The 15,811-nt window shown below is 41.0% G+C and overlaps 1 protein-coding gene across 4 annotated transcripts in view; it reads left to right on the top strand.

Annotated features, from left to right (window-relative positions):
* The window catches only part of POC1A (POC1 centriolar protein A), a 30,901-nt gene extending 15,172 nt beyond the window's left edge, over nt 1–15,729 (top strand). For 2 of the 4 annotated variants that reach the window (XM_042454504.1, XM_042454502.1), the window contains exons 8-12: nt 3,440–3,508; nt 4,781–4,879; nt 6,931–6,990; nt 10,026–10,169; nt 15,484–15,729. In XM_042454504.1, coding sequence (XP_042310438.1) covers nt 3,440–3,508; nt 4,781–4,879; nt 6,931–6,990; nt 10,026–10,169; nt 15,484–15,582 — 471 coding nt within the window. In that variant the 3' untranslated portion in view covers nt 15,583–15,729. Of the gene's footprint in view, nt 1–3,439; nt 3,509–4,780; nt 4,880–6,930; nt 6,991–7,092; nt 7,498–10,025; nt 10,170–15,483 lie in introns of those variants that run through there. The other 2 variants (XR_006102460.1, XM_042454503.1) reach the window with 2 other exon arrangements.
* Nucleotides 15,730–15,811: the final 82 nt, after the last annotated feature.

Genomic DNA, 15,811 nt, shown 5'->3' with positions numbered 1-15,811 from the left:
GACAGTTGGTTTGATGAAACACTTTGATATTTCTATTCAAGATCTTTGAAGGCCTCCAAAAAGGAGAAATAATTTTGTTGAAGATTCTGAGGTTGAAGATACAGATAGATAGATAGACAGATAGATAGATAGAATCATAGAATCGTAGAGTTGGAAGAGACCGCAAGGGCCATCCAGTCCAACACCCTGCCATGCAGGAAATCTCAATCAAAGCATACCCGTCAGATGGCCATCCAGCCTCTGTTTAAAGACCTCCAGGGAAGGAGACTCCACTACACTCTGAGGGAGTGTGTTCCACTGTCAAACAGCCCTTACTGTCAGGAAGTTCCTCCTAATGTTGAGGCAGAATCTCTTTTCCTGCAGCTTGCATCCATTGTTCCAGGTCCTGTTTTCTGGAGTAGCAGAAAACAAGCTTGTTCCCTCATCAATATGATATCCCTTCAAATATTTAAACAGGACTATCATATCGCCTCTTAACCTTCTCTTCTCCATGCTAAACTTCCCCAGCTCCCTAAGTCATTCCTCATAGGGCATCGTTTCCAGACCCTTCACCATTTTAGTTGCCCTCCTTTGGACATGCTCCAGTTTCTCAACATCCTTTTTAAATTGTGGTGCCCAGAACTGGACACAATATTCCAGGTGGGGCCTGACCAAAGCAGAGTACAGTGGCACTATTACTTCTCTTGATCTAAACACTATACATTTATTGATGCAGCCTAAAATTGCATTGGCCTTTTTAGCTGCCACATCACACTGTTGACTCATGTTCAACTTGTGGTCTACTTGGACTCCTAGATCCCTTTCACATGTAGTTTCATTCAGCCAGGTGTCCCCCATCCTATATCTGTGCGTTTTATTTTTCCGCCCTAAGTGCAGTACCTTACATTTCTCCATGTTGAATTTCATTTTGTTGGCTTTGGCCCAGCTTTCCAATCTGTTCAGGTCATTTTGAATTTTGATCCTGTCCTCTGCAATATTAGCTATTCCTCCTAATTTGGTGTCATCTGCAAATGTGATAAGTATGCCCCAATTCTGTCATCCAAGTCATTGATAAAGATGTTGAATAGCACTGGGTCCAGGACAGACCCCTGTGGGACCCCACTGGTCACTTCTCTCCAGGATGAAAAGGAGCCATTATTGAGCACCCTTTGGGTTCGTCCGGTCAACCAATTACAAATCCATGTAACAGTTACCTTGTCTAGCCCACATTTTACAAGCTTGTTTGCAAGAATGTCATGGGAAACCTTGTCAAAGGCCTTACTGAAATCAAGATACATTCAGCCCTTCTTATACACTGATTTGTTATACACAGATTCAAGTATACATAGTTTGAAAATGTTAAAAAAAAAGTATCTATTCCAAATGTCATAAATTGATTTTCCATTTTTTATAAGGGACACCATTTTGCTATGTCATTATATTTAATGGGACTTGAGCATACACTAATTTTGTTATACACGGAGGATCTTGGAACCAAACCCCAGCGTATAACAAGGGTCCACTGTATACTATATCCACAGCATTCCCTTCATCTACCAAGCTGGCAATTTTATCAAACTAAGAGATCAGATTTGTCTGGCATGAAACCCATGACTTTTTGTGATTATGGCATTGCTTTCTAGATGTTCACAGACTCTCTGTTTAATGTCTAGAATCTTTCCTGGTATTGATGTCAGACTAACTGGATGGTAATTGTTGGGATCCTCTTTTTTCCCCTTTTTGAAGATGGGAACAACGTTTGCCCTCCTCCAGTCTGCTGGGACTTCTCCTGTTTTCCAGGAGTTTTCAAAGATTATTGCCAGTGGCTCCGATATTACATTTGCCAGTTCTTTTAATAACCTTGGATGTAGTTCATCTGGTCCTGGAGACTTAAATTCATTTAGATTAAGAAGGTATTCCTGTACTATCTCTTTACTTATTCTGTGCTGAAATTCCCCTTTTCTGTCCTCTGCTCCATTTTCCTCAGGTTGAGCACCCTTTTCCTTTTCTGAGAAGACTGAGGCAAAGAAGGTGTTGAGTAATTCTGCCTTTTCTCTGTCCCCTGTTAACATTTTGTCATCTTCTCCACGCAGTGGCCCTACCATTTCCTTCTTCCTTTTGCTGCAGACATATCCAAAGAAGCCCTTTTTGTTGTTTTTAACCTCTCTAGCAAGCCTGAGTTCATTCTGTGCTTCACATTTTCTGACTTTACCCCTACACATGCCTGCTATTTCATTGAATTCCTTTTTCGTGATTTCCCCCCTTTTCCATTTCTTATACATGTTCCATTTAAAACTTAGCTCAGTTGAAAGTTCCTTAGTCATCCATCCTGGTTTCTTGAGACACCTCCCACTCATGGCGCCATTGGCACCCTTGCACACAACAATGGCTCATCTCCATATAGATGGGCACACATTATCATGGCACACCGATTATAGGGCTGGGCACATGCGAATGCTCGGCCCTACAAAACCCTACTTTTGGCCCTAGGCCGGTGCAAAGCATACTGGGCCTTAGTACCCTGCTCAAACCGCTTGGCTGCCCAGGTGACCAATACATTTCTTAAAAGAACAGTAGTGAAAACGCCAGCCTTACTGGCTATCTATTTAAAAGTATATATTTAAGACCTATTTAGAAATAGTCAGATGGGGACTGGGGTGTGTTATCTGTGGAGGAGTGTTCAATGGTGATGGAGTCACCATAGGAAAGGCTCTGCCTTATATCTGCAACCCTAATAAATTTTACTGGTGGATACACAATCAGCTTCTCCATGGCTTTTCTTAATGGACAAGTTCATATAGCGGACCTCTCACATAGACTCCAAGCCACTGTTGGCTTTAAGGTTGCCATATGTTCTGATGCCTCACCTGTGGGCAGTCACGGGGGGGGGGGGGAAGTACCCAGCTCTCCTGTCTTTCTCTGACAGTTCCTAGCAGACTAGTAATTTTTTGTGACCTTACTTATAAGGCTGGGGAAAGTGTTCTGGCTGTATGTATACCTTTTAAAATTATTTTATGTTTTACAGTCGGCCCTTCTTATACACGGATTTTTTATACACGGATTCAAGCATACACGGTTTGAAAATGTTCCAAAAAAGTATAAATTTACCTTGATGTTCCATTTTTTATTAGGGACACCATTTTGCTATGTCATTATACTTAATGGGACTTGAGCATACACGGATTTTGTTATACACGGGGGATCTTGGAACCAAACCCCAGCGTGTAACAAGGATCCACTGTACATGGTTTTATATTTATACCCTGGTTATCTTTACATGGCCCAAATGAATACTGGATATTTTTAACCAATATTCATTTGTATAAACTTGGGACAGGTTATAAATATTTCAGTAGATAATTTGAAAAGCACCCCTCCACCCTCACATCAGCTAAGTTTCAACACATATGTTTTAGTTTGCTTAATCTATACAATATCATTTGCTCTTTTGTCATTATAGGGATCAGCTACTTGTGTTTCTTTTTCAAGAACAGGAGACTTCTTTGCCTCGGGAGGGTTTGATGAGCAGGTATCTAAATTCTATCTAATAAATTGTTTGTAACAATACACTAGAGATGAAATATGGCATTCCATCACCACATTAGCGTCATTCAGCTGTTATCTTTCATCATCATCAGAGTCTACTACTGTGGGTTGTCCTACAATGCCTGTATTCAACAGAGTACTGAATGCAGGTACAATAGCCAGCAAAGAAAGTGCCAGGAAACTAATTCAGTGTAACCATGTCTTATTTCAACAGTGGAGGTGACTGCTGGATCTTTACCATGTTTTTTCTAGAGGTAGGAAGACACTTTTCCGATGGGTTTTTCCAGCCAACTGAATGACAAAAATTGCTGGTGATATTTCTAGATCTAAATGGGTAATAATCTTGAGACTTAGAAACTGTTCTCCATGTTTTTCAAGTTGCCTCTTCCACAAGATTAGAATTTGTTTACATATTAGCCATTTCATAGGATTTAGAAAATGCTTGAACTGCCTATGTGTAAAAATGTTCAAAGGAAAGTGCAAGATAAATTTGTATTACACTGGACCATTCCCATCCGTGAGGGGGGGGTTGGTTCCACCCCATCCATCCCCCTTGCAAATGGAAAAAAGCCAAAACAGTTTTATATTATTATTATTATTATTATTATTATTATTATTATTATTATTATTATTATTACATACACACACACAATTCAGTGTTGGGAATTTGTGTGTGGAAGCAACAGTGAATCTGCATGTGTATACCACCATTTAATAATACGGGTGTGGTGATCAATGGGTAGCCAGATCCACAGATCGCTAGCCTGCTGATAAGAAGGGTCCACTATACAGCCAGGACCAACCAGCAAAATACCAAAAAATGCAATTTTAAAAAATTGGTAAAACAAATGTATTAACTTGGTGTCAGAACAGACATATCTCATGGTGGGCTTGTTCTGTAAATTGCAACACTGCTGCAGGGGGAGTCCTATCCTGACATTTGTAGATCTAGCATGACAAGCGAGAGGAACATGGAGGTTCAATAGCCCAGCTGATCTGAAAATGCAAGAAGCTATGTGTGAAAAAGTGCATTCATTTTTGCCACACTTAAGCCAAGCAGAGGTCTTTATTAAAATAGGAAGTGACTTCCAGAATGTGGCAAATCCCGTTCAGAAATATTCATTTAAATATTGGCAAAATTTAATTGAAATACTTTTATTCTAGCAAAGAAGTATTTCCAATCTTTTGAGGGATTTCCAAACAATTATCAGTCATTGCATGCATGCAGCTGCTCCTGACTGACTTTATTTTGCAGGTAATGGTATGGAAGACAAACTTTGATGCTGCTGATTATACTGATCTATTAAAAACTCGGAAGCATAGTATGAATGCGATTGGTGCTTTTAACAGCTTGGTGAGTTGATATCATAGATGGCTATGGTCTGTCTTCTGTTTTATTTTAAACACATCTTGCCTAACAATTGTCCCTGAAATGAAATACTCAGCAGTATAGTTATTCCTATCTTTCTTTTCTCTAAATTTAGCATAGGCCCGTTATACACGGGCTTAAAGTATGCGCGGAGCGCGTACTAGGCTTAAGACAGGGCGGTGCTTCTGCACTGCCCTAACCCTAGTGCGCACTGTGCGCGCACAAAATGGCGGCGGCCGTTCTGCACGGCCGCCACCATTGATACGTCACGACCGCGCCGCCTCCAAACGAGGCGGCGCGGTTGTGACGTATTGGGGTTGCGGCAGGGCGCCTAGGGCACCCTTTCCGCAACCCCAGAAGGAGCTCCGTTTCGGAGCTCCTTCCTGGTTTGGTCCGCTGGGCGCAGCCTTTAGACGGCTGCGCCAAGAGCTCCAAGGGAGAAAGGGGCCAAACGGCCCCTTTCTCCTTCTCTCTACGCACGCGGGGTGTCCTTGGGGCTTGAAGTCCCAAGGACACCCCTTTCCAGGCTGCGGGGAAGGGGCCTTTGCCGCTTCCCCGCAGCCCGGAAAGCGGCGGATCGGGGCCTCAGCGGCTGTCGCTCTGGCCGCTGAGGCCCCGATTCGGCGGGGAAAGGTGCGCCTATGGGCCACCCCAAAGGGGCGGTCTGTAACGCGCCATAGACAGAGTTGTTTTTTTTTAGAATTCTGTTTCTTTTGGGTTCAGTTTTTTAAAAAAAATACATATGCTGCTTTTCACACATGACATTATCCATGGACTTTCTATACAGTATGTATCACAATGTTTCATAGGAGGGATTTGTTCATGTATTTTGTTATCCTGCCTACGTTAGTGATGCCACTAAGTGGCACTGGGGTATATATAGAGCCTGGAAAAGTTACTCCAGGAGGTAGAGATTCCGCCTCAAATTCATCAGTCAGCATGGCCATTGGCCATGCTGGCTGGAGAATTCTGAAATTTATAGCTTAACATCAAAGGAACTTATCTAGGGCCTACTTATAAAGTCTCTCAAATAAGGGCTGATCTCGATGCCAGCCTTCAGACAGAACCTATAGCAGAGGTATCCAGTGACTCTGGTAGCAAGGTTATTCTGGATCGTTTTGAATTTGTGAATACCGAGGACGTTGACAAGCTCCTTGGTTGCGTGAAGAAGACGACATGCCCTCTCGACCCTTGCCCTTCTTGGTTGACCGCTCAGGGAGGAGATACTATAAGAACCGCACTCCATCTATTTAGAATTTTGTTTCTTGGCTGCAAGCAGGTTCTCACAAAGCATCTTGAATTTAATTTCCTTCCCTTTGGCTAGGTAACCAGTGAGTAAGCTGCACTCTCCCAGAATAAGTACATGTGCATTTGTCTTTGATTTAGCACAGGGTTGGTGACTCTCCAGATTTTGTCACACTGTAAATCCCATCAGTTGTAGCCAGCATGATGGGAGTTTTATCCAAGAACATCTGGAGGCTCTGAGCTGCCAATCCTTGACTGGGATAGTCTGAGAATTCTATCTACCTTGGTTGGAAATAATGGACATCAGAGTGAGAAAGGCATACTTCGGAGGGAATAAAACAAAGTGATGATGGATCAGATGAACATTATGAAAAAGCCAGTCCTTTCATGAGCTTGGCTCTCCTCTCATTCTACTCCCTGTATTTACAGTGCAGCTGCTCTTCTCCTGCTCCAAACAGACAGCTGAAAGTTTTTTTCGGGAAATAGTAAATCTTGGGAAAGGACTTTGAAGTTGAAACATAATGGCTTATGTTAGAATTCTGGGAGTGAGGTGAATGCTGCAAGCACACATTTTTCACTTCTTATTCTTCAAGGTACCTTGCAGTGCAGAAGTCAATATTTGGGGTTGCCAGCTTGGACATATGGATACTGCTTTGTGTTTTCTTTTGTTTCAAAAGAAGGTACCACATACAGATCTGACTTTTGCCAGTCTTGTGGGAAGTGCCTTGAATTGTTCATTGTGGTGTGGGAAATTGTAGAATAATGCAAACCTTTGGCTTGTTTGCCTGTAGAACCCAATCGATGCTGGTAGTAGCGAGATTCAGCAAGCTGGAACTTACAGACAAGAAAAGGTAAACAAAGACAAACATTTCCTGGTTAAGATTTTTCCACTATTAAATTGTGGTGAAAACAGGCAAGCATTTGTGTATTTTGACAGAGTCCTTTTATTACAGGGCTCATTTATCAACTGAGATGACACAAAGCACACTTTGCAAGCTGTGAAAAGAGTTAGTAGCAACAAGCCCACTTATAGGTGCCTTCAGTAAACATCATTGTACTTCAAGAGCTGGTTAATACAACTCCTGGAGAAAAGGTTTTCCAAGGGATCATTCACACTTATGTTTTGTCACGAGGAAATTCAGATCTCTGTCGTGATGCAGTATTGCTTCCAATATGATGTAAATGCCCGGATCTCTCCATGGCATTTAAACCCTGATAGACATTCACACTGGCACTGGATCATTTCAAAATGGAGGCATCTCCATGTCTGGAAATGATCCCACATGATCCGGATCGAACCGGTAGCGCACTCATACTACTGAATATCCAGATTGCTGCAGCACTTTAAAAAAAACATGGTAAGGGACCCGGTGCAAAATGCACTGGGTTAAGTGGGTTTTAGTGCCCCCCCAAATGGCATTGGGTGGATTTGGGGCCTGTCTGAATGTCGTGGAAATAACCCGGTTTCATACCAAGTTATTTTTGTAGTGTGAATGGGGCCCAAGATTCTTGGGCATGTGTTTGCATTCTCCATCCATTCCAGTGGAGACTCTCTAAATGCCTAGATTTTCCTTTGTGCCAAGTAGTTTGAAATGAAGATTTGAACTATGGTTTACTATGTTCCACCCATATGAACTGTGAGCAAGAGGATAAATGCTGAGAAATTACTGAAAAAGAAAGCATGCTTGTGAAGTGACCTGGAAAGGATGACTGCATAATCAGTTGACCAGGAAACGGTAACCTATGAGATATAACATAGCCATGTTAGTCTGGAAAATCAGCATGCAAAGGGATCTTGTAGCACTTTTGAGACTAACCGAAAGAAAGAAGTTGGTAGCATGAGCTTTTGTTAGACTGCGTCTGAGGAAGTAGACTCAAGTCTACGAAAGCTCATGCTACCAACTTCTTTCTTTCAGTCTCAAAGGTGGTACAAGGTCCCTTTGCAATGTTATGAGTAATTAAAATAAAAATAAAACGATTTTAAAATTTAAATAAATTTGCATGTATCAGTAACATTCTTGTTCAGATGTTGAGGGGGCATGTTCATCAGATTTGCAGATGACACTAAATTAGGAGGAGTAGCTATTGCCCTGGAGGACGAGTTCAAAATTCATTAACAGATTAGAAAGCTGGGCCAAAGCTAACAAAATGAATTTCAACATGGAGAAATGTAAGGTAGTGCACTTAGAGCGGAAAAATGAAATGCATAGATATAGGATGGGGGACACCTGGCTTAATAAGACTACATGCGAAAGGGATCTAGAAGTCCTAGTGGACCACAAAGTAAACATAAGTCAACAGTGTAATGCAGCAGCTAAAAAGTCTAATGCAATTTAAGGCTGCTTTAATAGAAGTATAGTGTCTAGATCAAGGGAAGTAATAGTGCCAGTGCATTTTGCTTTGGTCAGGCTTCACCTGGAATACTGTGTCCAGTTCTGGGCCCCACAATTCAAAAAGGATGTTGACAAGCCGCAGCATATCCAAAGGAGGGTGGCTAAAATAGTGAAGGATCTGGAAACGATGCCCTACGAGCAACGACTTAGGGAGCTGGCAATGGTTAGTCTGGAGAAGAGAAGGTTAAGAGGTGATATGATAGCCCTGTTTAAATATTTGAAGGGATGTCATATTGAGGGTGGAGCAAGCTTGTTTTCTGCTGCTCCAGAGAATAGGACCCAGAGCAATGGATGCAAGCTACAGGAAAGAGATTCACCTACATTAGGAGGAATTTCCTGACAGTAAGAGCTGTTCGACAGTGGAACACTGTTCCTCAGAGTGTAGTGGAGTCTCCTTCCTTTGAGGTCTTTAAACAGAGGCTGGATGACCATCTGTCGGAGATGCTATGATTGAGAGTTCCTGCATGGCAGGGGGTTGGACTGAATAGCCCTTGTGGTCTCTTCCAACTCTATGATTCTATGATTCAAATGTATACTTATATATTTCCCATCAAAATATTAGTGTGTTGATACCTACCTTATATACTCGACTATAAGTCGACCTCATGTATACGTTGAGGGCAACCTTTGGGGCAAAAATTATAGATTTTGCTATGATCCATGCATAAGTCGAGGGTATAACTTAGGAGCATATAGCAAAGGATCTAAAGGATGTAGCAAAGTAAAACAATGTAAAAGAATTTACAAAATTCCAGCAGACATAACTCTATGTGCTTAGTCGTAAGGCTGGATGGATGAGAGAGTAGAGAGGGTGAGTGATTCCAGGACAGATTATACTCTTGCTTTTCACCAGGGGATAGTTTTAAGATACTCTACATACATTGACCCATGGATAAGTCGACTCAGGGTTTTTGGGTCATTTTTTGACCTAAATTTCTAGACTTATACATGAGTATATAGTATTATAGAGATACAGTTAAGTATTATTGAAGCACTTTGGTAACTAGCATAGGAATGTTTTTCTCGCTCTTCAATCTACAGGTTGAAAATAGATGCTAGATAACACTGTGAAGCTTCTAAATTTTATATTTATTCTAAAAGAGTCAGAGTTTGGAAATTTCTTGTTTTGTAGATGTTCTGGTTGCATTTTTTAAAGTTCTGATTTTAGAGGCTTTATTCAGTCAAGAAGTGCTGGACTGGGAAAAGTTCAGTGGAGTGGTTTGGAGACATAATTTTTACATTTCAGTGATCCCTGCTGCTAAGGTGCCTTCATGGCTATTGTATACAGATTGGATGACTGCACTGGTACAGCTCTTTAGAGTGCGTTGGGCATCACTTCTTCTCTGTTCAGTTCAACACTCCTGCCATATGTGCTATTTGAGTGTGACATCCTTACTGCATATTGTGTGAGCTGAATGTCTCTTGTCATTAGTTTGTTTTTGATAATTTTTTAAAATATCTGGTTCTGGTAGACGGTGTCTCTTTATTTCCAGCAGTTGGAAATGGATTTTGGAGAAGTTACAGATAAACAAAAAAATCAAGAAACTACAGTCGGAAGGCAGCAAGAACAAATGGATGAGGCCAGTCTTGCCAGTACCCTTCAGCATATTGTGGGACAACTTGATGTTCTCACTCAGGTATGGAACACTTCTGGGAGTCTTGATGGAACGTCAAATAATTCCAGAAATTAAAGTAATGTTGATACCCTGAAAGAAGAGTCTGGCCCAGTACAGACGGACCTCGTGGCATATCTTGATGATGTGCTAGAGTTACCTCGGGGCGTTTCTTACAGACGCCTTGCAACCCTAGCACTACCATGCGTCAAAATGGCAGTGCCCTGTACAGATGGGTGCTGCCATTTTGATGTCACGGATACCTAGCATCTGCACATCGCAGCGCCATAATGAAGTTGAGAGTGCACCATTGGTGCACTGCAGTGTCATTATGGTGCCGCAAAAAGAACCCGCTTTTCGAGGGTTCTTTTGGCTCCACAAGGAAGCTGCGTGGTTTGTCCACTGCAGCTTCCTCGTGGAGCAAACCAGGGTGCCAGCAGACCGCCCTTTTTGGGTGGTCTGTACCAGGCCTCAGTCTTGAGAAGTTAATGTAAAAATTTTTGGGATATTTCATTTTAAAGTGGAGTCCCAAGCTGTATTCAAAGATACAGTCCTGTAAGTCTAGATCAGTATGCAAAGGGGTGCTTTAGTACCTTTGGGACTAATTGAGAAAAAAGAAGAAGTTGGTAGCATAAGCTTTCGTAGTATTCAGCAGTAGTTCCTGTGCATTAATCATATGTGTGGAAGATTATGGTTCACAGATACTACATTTTAAGTATTTGACAGATAATACTTAATCTTCATTTTATTGTCAATAAATTAATAATATATAAGCTAGAAGTGGGGATCTTGTAGGTGACTGCAGCTTCTATTGGCTTTAGTCAGTATAAGCAGTGGGACGGATTGCTGGGAGCTGTTCTTCAGAAACATCTGGAAGGCCTCATGACCTAAACAGTAAACATGGCGCATGAATACCAGCTTCCTGCCCTGCATGATCATGGGGAAAAACACTGGTGCTGAATGTCCAGCTAGGTAGTACTGCATTCAGTGATTGTGATCCTTTAGTCTTGCCAACCAGGAAGACTACTCCAAAGAAAGTTACCTGGAAGAAACTTACTGAGCCTATATTTCACAAAATAGGTCTGTGGCATTCCTGTGTTTCTAACAGAATCAGAACAGTTTCTCAATATGGCCTAGAGTGAAAAGAATGAAGGCAGACTGTTAAAGCAAAAGTAGCAGGATGCTGATGCCCAGCCAATTGTCCAGACTGTTTAAAACATTTGTGTTCCACCTGTTATTTAAAAGAACCCATAGTAGATAAAAACTGTACACTGGCATGAGATGTGATTTATGCTAGTAGTCTCTTGGTTGCTCATAACCAGTCAAGGTTTTCCTTATGTTGTCTCTGAATGACAGCATTCCTTCTTGCAGGTTGATATGGTGGACTATCCTCTTCCTTTGTCTTTTAGGCTGTTCTGACAACAGAGGTTGTGGCATCCATCAGAAGCTAGACTCAAGGCTTTCACATCATAGCTCTGTTGTAAACATTAATTCATCCTTTTCCTGCAGGGCAGCAGCATCTTTTTCCAGCTTGTAATATGGGGGTGATATCACTGGTTTACTGTACAACAACAATGACTGGTTTATTATACAGGGTGCATCAGGGGAATCACTGAAAATGTGTGAAACCATGCTTCAAGAAAGTGTTTTGTATGCCTTATGTGTAGTGGATCTCTTTTATTTCTTTTATATGATCTCTTACAGTTCTTTAATTAATTTATACAAAGGCATATAGCATGAATATAAAGGCCTTCATTTGTATTATTTGTTGTTAACATTGGTTGGAAAAGGTGGCCCTCCATGGTTTTGCCTAGAACTCTTCTCCACCCTAGCCAGTGTAAACAGGGACTGTGGAAGTTGCTTAGTGGAAGCATTTGGAGGTCCAAGTTGCCCATCACTGTTTGTAACATTTAAAGAAATATGAACTGAAGGAATTCACTCTTCTTATGTGTCTAAGGTGTATTTTCCTGATAGTGGACTCTAGCATCAATATACTGGGAGAAGGAGGTATCTTGTGCATTCCTCCATAGCAGGGGTAGGCAACCTGCGGCCCACGGGCTGGATGCAGCCCGGCGAGGCCTTGGGACCGGCCCCAGCCCGGTCTTGCCGCCAATTGCCGCCGGGGCCTTTGGCCTCTCGCGCACAGGGGCAATTGTCTATAGAAGCCTCAGAAACATGCATTTATATTAACATTTTTTAAAAAAATCAGCAAATTTTTTCACATGTCCTCCACTTTTTTAAAAAAAGTGTCCACCATTTGAAAATTTTGTCCTACATTTGTCCCAGTTTATTTATTTATTTAAATTTTTAAAATTTTTAAAATTATTTATTTTTTGGCTCCCCCCCCCCCCCCCCCCCTCTGAGGGACAGCAACCCGGCCCCCCGCTCAAAAAGGTTGCCTACCCCTGCTCCCTAGTCAGAGCTCCTTTTTTTGTAGCTATGGGACAGCAAATACAAAGTCCTGTGGCAACTTTATTAATTGTGGCATAGGAATTTTTGATAGGGTTGCTTAGAGTCACCATAAGTCGGAAATGATTTGAAGGCACACAACAAAACATTTCTGTGGACAGTTCCATAAAATGACCAGCAGAGGGGCCTAGAAGATAATTTGAAAGAGCTAATGTTTATATGCATTCTGATATATCTAAACTTCCTAGGCTTTTAAATGATCACTTTAAATATGTGGATTTATCATTCATAGGAGGAGTAAGGATAATTAAAGAGGCCATTATTACCAGATGCCATTCTATTGCTTGATTTCTAAAATTCCACAACTGTAAGCACTATCTTGACTTATTCAGCTTGTCTTGCAGAGTATTCCCCTCCCAGGTTGATTCTTTACCACGCCAGTGAAATAGAAATTTTGATACAGGTGGAGAAGTGAAGAACAATTTTCAAATGTGTACAGGAATGCAGGATCTGAATAATCTTGATTTATAATGCTTCCATCTATGAAAGCTGGTTCCCAAGGTTTATAAATTGGGGCATGACTATGACAATATTGCATCATTCCACACAGCAGAAATAAAGCCGTTTGACACCACTTTAACTGCCCTGACTCTAACCTACAGAATCCTGGGATTTGTAGTTTACAGAAGCACCAGAGTGCTCTTGACAGAGCAGATTGAATACTTTATTTAACTACTAATCCCAGAATTCTACAGGATAGAGCCATGACATTTAAAGTGGTGTCAAACTGCTTTGTTTTGGCGACGTGTCAGATCTCATCAGCTAGCTTGGGTCTCACTGCCTCCTTGTTTTTCTGTGAGAGCAGGCATTATCTGCTTTCATTCAGATACTAGCATACTGCCATTCCTTTTATGTAGTCAAGTAAAACACCACATGGATTTAAACATTCAAATAACAGATTCAGAGTGGCTTAAAATCTGGAACACTCCACATAGAAATCTAATTATATAGCCCTGAAAGAAACCACTCTTAACGTTGTGCATAGATGGTACCTCACACCACTACAACTTGCATGCATTACTAAGAACCCCACCTCGTGCTGTTGGAGACGGTGTAGTAATAGAGGTACCTTCCTGCACATGTGGTACGATTGTCCAAGTGTATTTGCATTTTGGCATTCAGTAGTTAAACTTAGTTTCAGAAATTACTGATCAAAAAATTGTCCCTTCTCCAGAACTTTTATTGCTTTCAGTGTTTACTAATGAAAACAAGACATTACACAATAAAAATATTGTTGCATTTTTGTTGGCATTGAAGATTGAAATTGCCAGGCTTGGAAAACTAGAAAGGTCAATATGACTGATTGGTGGTCTCGATATTGGAATGTTTGGTTTGTGGAACAGCTCACTGAACAATCTAGAAGGTTGCAAGGGTGGAATCTTTCTCTGCTTTTTGAAGAACGATGGTCCCCACTTATATCTTATCTCAATAACATTGGAGCAGAAGTGGTCTTCTTTTGTAATATGATTCCCTTTTGATGATCAAACTGGTACAAAGAAGGGATCTCTGTGTTCTGAGTCCATTCCTGTTTTATGTAATGTTTCCCTTTTATATTCCATGTAACCTTGAATCTTTGAAGTTGGTTTTTAAGGATTTGTACAGTATTTTTAGCTTGTTTTTGTTTGTATTTGTTATTGTTTTCTGCCTTTTTTTGGTAAGAAATAAAATTTATTTTAAAAAAGTAAAATGCCACATGGAATAATGCTGCCATGGGGAGGCGGAAATTGTGAGCATGGAGCTATGAAAAGTAGTCCCTTCCCTTCCTCCTCAGTGTTGCCCTTGTATTGCAGGAGAGGGACAGTTTTCAAAACAGCCTCCCTTCTCAGAGCAGATGTCTGGATAACACGGACCTTCTCTGTACCAAATGCATCTTCTGGGTTGGGAATGTGATTTGAACTGAAAACTATATTTAATTTTAAGAAGCAGGGCAGATGATAAAATAGAGCTTTCCATGGATTGTATTCTATCCAAAGAAATTATCTCAGTGAATAGGGGTGAGGGGAAGGATTACAGTTTTCCTTCCCTTCCCATTAGACTTGGTAGACCTTTAGCTAGTATGCAATTATAAGTCACACGCCACACTTCTTTTCACATAAGTAGAGAGATTTTGTAGCACCTTTGAGACTAAGGGGCAAAAGAGACGTCCCCAAAGGAGGGGAGTCAGGCCAATCCTTTGTGTACCGGATTGAGACTGCAGCAAAGTGTGCCTTTGCTGCTGTGGTGGCATTTCCAGCACTCCTTTTGGAATGCATCATCTGAACACTGCCCCAAAGGAGCACCATAATGTGCAGTCGCCATGCCCCCACTCCACCCCAACACTGGCACTTTTGGTTGGTCTGTTTAGCCCCTAACTAAAAGAAAGAAGTTGACAGCATGAGCTTTTGTAGAATTCAGTCTACTTCCTCAGATGCATTTAGAGGAGTGGAAGTAGACTGAAGTCTACAAAAGTTCATGCTGCCAACTTCTTTCGCTTAGTCTCAAAAATGCTACAAGATCTCTCTACATACTGATTCTAAAGACTAACACGGCTGTCTTTGAATTCTTTTCACATAGAATTCATCAAGAAGGTAACAGACCTAATGCGGTGCAACAAATTTTCTTACCAGTCTGCTTTACCAACATCTTGGGCATTAATTTAGATACTTTTAAAAAAATTAGTATCCTTATTTGGTTTTTATTGTTTGTATGATGTGTTTCTGTTAGCCAGAAAATGGGCCTATATGCTTTAATATTATACACAACACAACCTAATGTGCACACTTAATCAGAAGTCGCAGTAATTTCATACTTAAAAATTTATTCTTGGCATTGCATTCTTAAATAACTATTCTTGCAACACCTTTCTTATGTTGACTTTCTCATTTTTCAGACTGTTTCCATTCTTGAACAAAGGTTAACATTAACAGAAGACAAGCTGAAGGAATGTCTTGAGAATCAACAAAAGATTGTGCAAAGTAAATCCAGCTGATTCCCAGGGAGCTGATGAAGCCACCATGTTTGGGGTATGGGTACAAGCACATTTTTTAAAAGGGGAAGAATTTCCATTTTTTTAGAATAAATTGTACAGCTAATGGTGTTTGTAAATAGATATTTTTTGGTTACGATTAAACTTTGCTTTCATACTAAATATGTCCATTGGTGTTGCTTAGCTTTATTATCCTAGTTTGGATCTTCAGGTCATAAAGGATTTACATTAG

Source organism: Sceloporus undulatus, chromosome 2 (genome assembly GCF_019175285.1).
Source record: "Sceloporus undulatus isolate JIND9_A2432 ecotype Alabama chromosome 2, SceUnd_v1.1, whole genome shotgun sequence".
Taxonomy (NCBI): Eukaryota; Metazoa; Chordata; class Lepidosauria; order Squamata; family Phrynosomatidae; genus Sceloporus; species Sceloporus undulatus.
The sequence above is the reverse complement of the archived record's forward strand: the minus strand, read 5'-3'. Positions and strand labels throughout refer to the sequence as shown.